The 8,012-nt window shown below is 38.4% G+C and overlaps 1 protein-coding gene and 1 long non-coding RNA gene across 6 annotated transcripts in view; one reads left to right on the top strand and one right to left on the bottom strand.

The window, feature by feature from the left end:
* The first annotated feature begins 3,707 nt into the window (after nucleotides 1-3,707).
* Nucleotides 3,708-5,834, top strand: LOC122079407 (protein RICE SALT SENSITIVE 3-like). Of its 2 annotated transcripts, none has more exons than XM_042645843.1 (7): nucleotides 3,708-3,953; nucleotides 4,124-4,177; nucleotides 4,291-4,464; nucleotides 4,562-4,667; nucleotides 4,791-4,832; nucleotides 4,933-4,989; nucleotides 5,077-5,834. In XM_042645843.1, exons 1-7 carry the CDS (start codon nucleotides 3,817-3,819, stop codon nucleotides 5,665-5,667), a joined length of 1,161 nt encoding a protein of 386 aa, XP_042501777.1. In that variant the 5' UTR covers nucleotides 3,708-3,816; the 3' UTR covers nucleotides 5,668-5,834. The 2 variants fall into 2 exon arrangements, with proteins under 2 accessions (XP_042501777.1, XP_042501778.1); XM_042645844.1 differs by having other exon boundaries at nucleotides 3,757-3,953; nucleotides 4,299-4,464.
* Nucleotides 5,835-6,218: 384 nt separating this feature from the next.
* The window catches only part of LOC122079408, an 11,486-nt gene continuing 9,692 nt past the window's right edge, over nucleotides 6,219-8,012 (bottom strand). For all 4 annotated transcript variants that reach the window (XR_006140432.1, XR_006140434.1, XR_006140433.1 and 1 more), the window contains one exon: nucleotides 6,219-6,823. This is a non-coding gene — a long non-coding RNA (uncharacterized LOC122079408). The remainder of the gene's footprint in view (nucleotides 6,824-8,012) is intronic.

Genomic DNA, 8,012 nt, shown 5'->3' with positions numbered 1-8,012 from the left:
AATTTGAAATCTCTCTCTCTCTCTCTCTCTCTCTCTCTCTCTCTCTCTCTCTTTCTCTCTCATGACCCATATCTTATATGAGAAAGCTTAATAATTTAAAGTGTGCTGTTGCGCATTTGCACTTGTACCTTCAAGTCTTCTCCATTTTCTCCTCATTCATCTTACACTACATTAGTGAGTGATGAGGTGAGGTGAGGTTAGGTGAGGCTAGTTACATGGTATCCAGCTCCTTCAAACTGGCCCAGCTCCATTAAGATTTCTAGTAAAGGCATTTGGTCAAGGAGAGAGAACATGAATAAAATTGGCAAATATTAGTATAACCTATCCATCTTAAGAAACTGGCCATTAAACACTTTCTTTTCTCCTTCACCTGCATGTCTTTCCACAAAATGTGTCATTTAATGAAGTACGGGAACTGTAAATTGGATCAACAGACCCACTTATGGATGTTCATAGGGTTCTCATATATATATATATATATATATATATTTTGGTGGGTTCTGAAAACTGATAATGTACCCATGCATAATATATGCATGCATGCATGCTGAAGCAAATGAAAGAGGATAATTTTTAGCTTTTTGGCTGGTATAAAGAATTATATAGTAACCCTTAATGGAAAGTGTGGATTCCATTTCATCCGTGTGTAAAGCAGAAGCTCCAGTATAGATAATATAACATTTGTTTTAGAGATGGTCTGTACTGACTCCCTCTCAAAAGGTAAACCATGCAAGTTTTCTGGAGAGCTTCTACAAAGTTTCTAAGGACCCAGTTCTTCTCCACCCGTGGTGAGGAGAGTATTTCTTCATCCAACTCGTCTGACCCTCAGATTGAGGTGGAGACATGAACAATAAAGGTTGAGAATTAAATGATGAACCAAGAGTCCAATCATAAGGTCACCAATTCTTAATCTAAGTTTGACTTATTGGGCATCATATTCAAACATTGAAAATACATGTATCCAAAAATGTATCCAATTAAGCACAGGTATTTAATATTTCAAATTTCTTATATACACCTCTCTCTCTCTCTCTCTCTCTCTCTCTCTTTCTGTCTCTCTCTCTCTCTCTAAATTATTATGGCCATGATCATGGGTATAAATATGACAATAGGATTTTTGCTTCTATTTGAAGTAATATATAAGTTTGAAATTTACATCTGATATATATATAGGATTTGGGAAGGATGGGATGAGCAGAGATTCCACTTTGTGGTTAGGGGAAAAGGATGGGGCACTCCACAACTGTTGTCTTGACCCCAAGATTGATCTTCTGCCATCCTTCCCTCCCATACCTATTCTTCAATTTGATCTCAACTCTTTCCATAAAAAATTGTTTACTCTTATTAAATAAAAACAAAGAAGCTAACAAAACCAATATAATTCCTCCACTTCCACCACCACTTGTAGTTCGTCACCCTCAATAAATCCAAATATCGAGCTTTGCCCAACACACCTCTAATTTTGCTTACATCACTACGCCAGACTCTGTCTCCAGCCCTACTACTGTTTCTCTCTGTCTACTGCTGTCGTACATTAATGCACATTACATACGATGACCTTATATATTAAGCATCCCTCTCTCTCTCTCTCTCTCTCTCTGTGTGTGTGTGTGTGGATGGGAGCCAAAGAGAAAACTTATTAAGACAGCAACATCTGCCATTGTCAATAGATGGAGACAAAATGTGGGGTAATATGGTAAATTTAGGTTGATGGGTTTTTCTCTCCACATTTATATTTTTCTAATTCACTCATGCTAGGGTCGTTTTCTTGTTGATGAATGGTCAAAGAAGGATACTAATGGTCTGGCAAGCTTCCTTGGTGTCAGGGGGAGGGATGAAAGCTCCATCTCAAGCTATCTCTGAAAGTGAAAGCACCCTTTAGCTATCATATGTGTGTGTGTGTGTGTGTGTGTGAGAGAGAGAGAATTCTCTTTTCTGTGGTCATTTTCCAGAATAGGAGAGGGATCTGTCTTGCACTCATCTCTCTCTTCCTACTCACCGACGAGGCACTGAATATTATAAAGCAGGTACCCATCTGTATGAAATTATGCATGAATACGTACGTGCGTGTAAGCCTGTAGGTATTGCACTATTTATAGAAATCATGAAAAGAGAATGAAGAATGATAATATTGTACCACTACTATTAATTATTATTATTATTATTTATTTTAAATCTCAACTGTCTAATCAGTAATCAGGGAACCAACTCCTGGATGCTCAACAACCCAAATATTGTCCTCCTGGATGCTCAACAAAACCATATATTGCACCTAACTGTCCCATCATCATCAGCTGGTTTTGGGCATTCAAAAAAGATTTCTGCATTAATCCTCAAATTTAAAAAAATAAAAAAATAGATAAAATAAAGGCTGTCTTTTCTTTTTTTCTTTTTTCTTTTTTATATATTTTTAATTCATTTCATTTTTTTTTCTTGGCAATACAAGAAAACTTCACCCTTCTTAAAGTGAATTTAGGGTGAAGTTTTAAATTCAAAAAATGAATCTTCTCTTGGTTAAGGACATGCCAAATATAATGAGAATTTCTTTTCTTTTTTTGTAACAAAAAAAGGGTGCTTCATGGTAGTGATCATAGCCCCCAGTACAAGCTTGTGTACAGCAAAGGCGATAGTCGACATGCCAAGACTCTAACCTACAATCAGCCGACTTGAGCGATAATGGGTTGAGGGCATTTTCACCACTAAGCTACCAACCCCATTGGTACATAATGAGAATTTCTTAAACCAAGAAAATAGTACAATTTGTATTTTTTTCTTCTCTTTTCTTGTCTTTTATTGGCTACCAAACATACAACCTTAGTGAGAAGATTGTGGATGAACCAGTAAGAGACTATTTTGACTTCTTAACTGTTTGGGGTATGATGTCTTGTATACCGTTGTTTGTATGAATGGGCCGATTCGGAGAAAATTATTTTTAGGATTATATGAGTATTTTAGTAAATTAACTATATAGGTTTCTCTTTGTAATTAGTCTAATAGAGGTGTGAGGACTAGTGATTGTGCTGTAATCCAATTTTCCATTAATAGTGAAGTAGATTTATCTCACCATGGACATAGATAATTTTGTCAAACCACATAAAGCTTTGTGAGCATCGTGATCATGTATTTATATGTTTGCAATTTTCATTTGTTTTTTCTGCATCATTTTAGGTTCTCATTGTCTACATGAGCACCCATCTACAATGGCTGATTGGGAGCAGTCAATTAGTGGGCTACTGTTTCATGGTCAGTTATGTTGATGGAGCAATCAGAACCCTTTGATCAATAAGACAAGGCTCTGAAATAGATGGTTGATGCATCACATGGCTATGCAGCATTATATGAAAGGTGCTGGGAAAGTTTTCTAGGATGAAATGAGCAGAAATACCATAGTGTCAGGAATGGTACTGAGTCAAACTAAGACAATGGATGGTATACCTATGTAGATTGGAGAGAGAGAGGATCAACTGATACTACTCTGGTGTATTTTTTATGTTTTGGTCATACTGATAATTAATAATTGGGATAAGGAAGAGGAAAAGAAGATGATCAGTTCTGAATGGTGGGGTATTTGAAAAAGAGACAGTTGGGTATCGGGAGAAAAGGTGGACCCCATCATTCGATATTTGTTCAATTTTTAAAGCATAGCTCTAGTGTTTCAGACGCGCTCAGTGAGAGAGAGAGAGAGAGGTATAAATGTGAGTATTCCTGGTGGGTTGCCTCACACTTGGAGGGTAGGGCATTGGGCACTTCCTTCTTTTAGAGAGAGAGAGAGAGAGAGAGAGAGAGAGAGAGAGGAGGTCCTAATCAGAAAGGTTGATGGAGCAACAGCTGAACCCATTAGCTGTTACACATCTCCTTCAACAGACTTTGAGAAGCTTGTGTATTCATGAAAACTCTCAATGGGTTTATGCTGTGTTCTGGAGGATCTTGCCTCGAAATTACCCACCACCAAAGTGAGCCGAGGGGGGGGGGGGGGTGAAAAAAACCTACAAAATCTTCTGATAGATCAATGTTCCATTACATCATATATAGAATAAGAACACCAAATATTTGATTTATGTGTAGATGCAAGGATAACAATGCTTTTATTTGTATATGTTAACTAATATTATGCTTCTTACAGATGGGATGTGCCAGGAGGAGTTTATGACAGATCAAGAGGAAACAGGAGGAACTGGTATTCATCTATCTCTGCATTAAGCATAAGATAGTAGTACTCCTTGCATTATTCTCCACACTATAGCCATATTGCATCCAGTTTGATACTTATTATTGGTTGATATATGCAAGGATACTAGTTTGGGAAGATGGGTTCTGCAATTTTGCAGCTTCAACTGCCGAGATTGAGTCCGGCGATTCCCCAGGCTCATCAGTATATGGGAACTATGAATTCCAACACCTCAAAGGCCTGCAACCTGAGCTTTTCTTCAAGATGTCCCATGAAATCTACAACTATGGAGAAGGGTAAGTGCAAACTAAGATAAGATTTGTTCAAAATCTCTTCAAGGGATGCTTTTATGGGTATATATCAGCTGAAATGATGGTTCTTTTCTGTGGGCAGTTTGATTGGAAAAGTGGCCTCAGATCACAGCCATAAGTGGGTATTCAAGGAGCAAAGTGATCAAGAAACCAACTTCCTTTCTGCATGGCATAACCAAGGAGACTCAGTAAATACCTAAAATATATTCATGCATGACTCAAGTGTACTAAAGTTCATTTTGTTTAATGACCCTTAAATCTGACTTCCTTTTTCCCTTTCCTTACTTGGCATTTTGCATTCAAACTTTCAGTATCCAAGGACATGGGAAGCTCAATTTCAGTGTGGCATTAAGGTTTATATGTGAACTCCATCCCTTCCTCTGCAACTCCCTTGCATATATGATACCCTAATTTTTTTTTTCTTCAATTAATTTGCTTCTCATTTTCCTGCAGACCATTGCTTTGATTGCAGTCAGAGAAGGTGTCGTTCAATTAGGATCACTTCACAAGGTCTCTCTCTCTCCCTCTCTCCCTCTCTCCCTCTCTCTCTTCTCATCATCAATGGCTAAAATTTTCTTCTTTGTTAATGTATTCAAGGTGATGGAAGACCTGAATTATGTTGTTCTACTGCGAAAGAAGTTCAGTTATCTTGAGAGCATTCCCGGTGTTCTCCTACCACATCCATCATCTTCAACAGCATTCCCCTTCAAGGTCGAGGGATGCAGTTCTGCAGACTGGCCAGTCAATCCAGCACTAGCTGCACCGGCAATGACTGCAACGGAATTTTACAATCAGTACGGTCAGCCAATAAAGATCACTCCATCCATGAGCAGCCTTGAAGCACTTCTCTCAAAGCTCCCATCAGTGGTGCCCTCACAATCTCCATCTTCATCTGGATACTGTGACACAACACCACAGCAGCTTCATCTTCTATCATCACACCAGCCACCATCCTCGTCCGGATACTGTGAATCAGCATCGCATCTTCTATCATCACAACAGCCATTGGAATTGATGATAGGAACAGAGAAGGTAGCCAAGGAAGAGAGAGATGAGGAATATGGACAAGGGAGAGAGATAAGTGAGGGTAGCAGTTCCATGTCATTGTATCATCACCATTATTCTAGTCATAATAGTTATAACCAGCAACAACGTTACCATCACCACAACCCAAACAAGGAACTTTAACTGATTCCTGGATTGTGTGGACAAGTTAGCCGTCCATCTCTAACCTGTTGTTCTAATTTTAGCCTCGTTGTGTTTCTTTTTAGCCATCCTCATGCTGAAGACTCTCTTACTACATAGTGAACCTTATGTCTCCTACCAAGTTTGTATTCAGTGAACTCATTCTGATATTTGGGAGTCGCAATTTCAGTAACAGAAACTCAAAGAGACTTGCATGGGCCATAAACAGGTAAAGTCTGTGAGGGTTAGCACCAAGATTGTGTTCAAGAATCTAGGGTTAGGGGTAGCAGGTTGGGTTGAAACAACTAGTTCAGAGGTGGAGCTGAGGAAGGGGTTGTAAGACAGCTCCTAATCAATGAAATCATCAGTTGTAAGCACAAGACCGGAGGATCTTCTTTCTCAACACAATATATATCCACCCATAATTCTTATCGCGGTTCTCGCAATGACCAGAATCGAGCTTGTGTCTCCGGCATGATTTGGTCATTATCTCTGTTTCCTCCACAACAGCAGTGTAGAACAAGCAGAAATGAAAAGCTAACAACTCTCTGACATTAGGTGAAGGAGACAAGCATGCTTCATTTTCTTTTTGTTTACATTCTACACAGGTTTAAATCTGGTGGTCTTAAAAAATTTGAGAAACATTTTCCTGTAGTAGTTGCTGGGAAAGTATCATCACTTGAACCCAGGCCTTTAAGGTCAAAGGGTATGTCTGCTCCAGAAGACAATCAAGTGATAATGGTATGGGGAGGGAACCAAACAGTATTCCAACTTAAGGGATCATCTAATCTCTAACTTAAAAGGATCATCTAAAGGCAAATCTATTTAAACTCTATTTTGGATGTGCTTGCAATTGTCCTATTAAATGCAAAACAAGCTCTAAGAATCTCATATAGTGTGTAGCTTTTCAGCAGAATACTAAGTGAGACATATATGTGGAATCAACTCCTGCACCTTCACGATACTGCCCTCAGCATGTCGTTTCGCAAAGTGAGATATTTCAATAATAAGAAGGAAGTAACTGAGCTAATTTCTTCCTCCTTATGAGCTTGACCTCCCTTGCACGCCATTCCAGCTCTAATGCAAATTTCTGCTACACAAAGCTAGATTCAGAGAAGTAGAGGGAGGCAGAACGCCAAAATTTAACAGCCACACGCACCTGCACATGATTGAAAAAAATATTTTAAAAAATGCGATAAGTATACTCCTCACAATTTATACTATTGATAGTGTCCGACTGCAAATTCTAGGAAGCATCTGGTTGTTGAGAAAAATCAAAGCACTTGAACCAAACAAGGGAAACTATTGAGAACATGTCCAATGGTACAGCAGCATCTATGCATAACTGTCGGTTGACTACATGCAATCAAACACATGCCACAGTAGTACCAACCCCCCATGGGGGGTTGGTGGAGGAATCATTAGACAAAAAAACCAAACTGTTTAGATGTGTATGAGCCCGTTAGTGAGAGGCTAAATTATTGTTGGGTCATGCCTGAAGAAAATCAGGTTATTTCAAACAAAAGTTCCACCTTTCTGAATTGGTTTTACAGTTTTACTCAAGGAGATTTTATCTGGTAACATGGACCCCAATTGATTGAGCGCTAGTTGACTGAAACCTAAATAACAAAGGACATTCATTTTTTTTTTTTTTTCAAAATTTTGCTGTCTTGGACACTTGTGCCTATTTTAGGCAGAGACCTCGACACGACGCTTCTGTTTTTTATTACAAACCTAAATAATTTTCACAGCAGATGCTGTTTCAGACACTGTACCTCTGTTGAGCACTGACATACGTATTATCATCCTTTATTTTTTATCTTAATACAATTAATGTTTTGAAGGGTACTGGAATCTCAGTTTGTCAGGACCCACCTATAACACATTGATCCATATATATAGTGTATAAATACAGCACTAACAATCCATTTTCATCTTTACTAACTTCTTGATTATATCTAATACAATACAGTATTTGTAGATTAAAGGATTAATTGATAGCCAAAAGAACACCGAAAATCCATCTGCCAACAATATTAGAATATTGATATTGTTTTTTTTTTTGGATGAATAAATAAATCATTACCAACGGAAGAGAGAAAATACAAAGGAAAGGAAAGAGGGAGTGTTTAAGACTTTGTGAATAGAAAGATTAATTTATAGCCAACAGTAATTATAACAAAGAAAATGGTTATATTATAAAATAAAAAGTGGGGGGGGGGGGAGTGTTTCCTGTGAGGGAGTGCGGTTTGTACACGTGTGTGAGGGCCAATGAGAGGGCACAAGGAAGCATCTACAGAAGCATCATTTTCCATTTCATGGGGGGCGGGGTAATCCACACCCCACCC

Source organism: Macadamia integrifolia, chromosome 5 (assembly GCF_013358625.1).
Source record: "Macadamia integrifolia cultivar HAES 741 chromosome 5, SCU_Mint_v3, whole genome shotgun sequence".
NCBI classification, from domain to species: Eukaryota; Viridiplantae; Streptophyta; class Magnoliopsida; order Proteales; family Proteaceae; genus Macadamia; species Macadamia integrifolia.
Note: the sequence above shows the minus strand (reverse complement) of the source record. Positions and strands in the feature narration are given on the sequence as shown.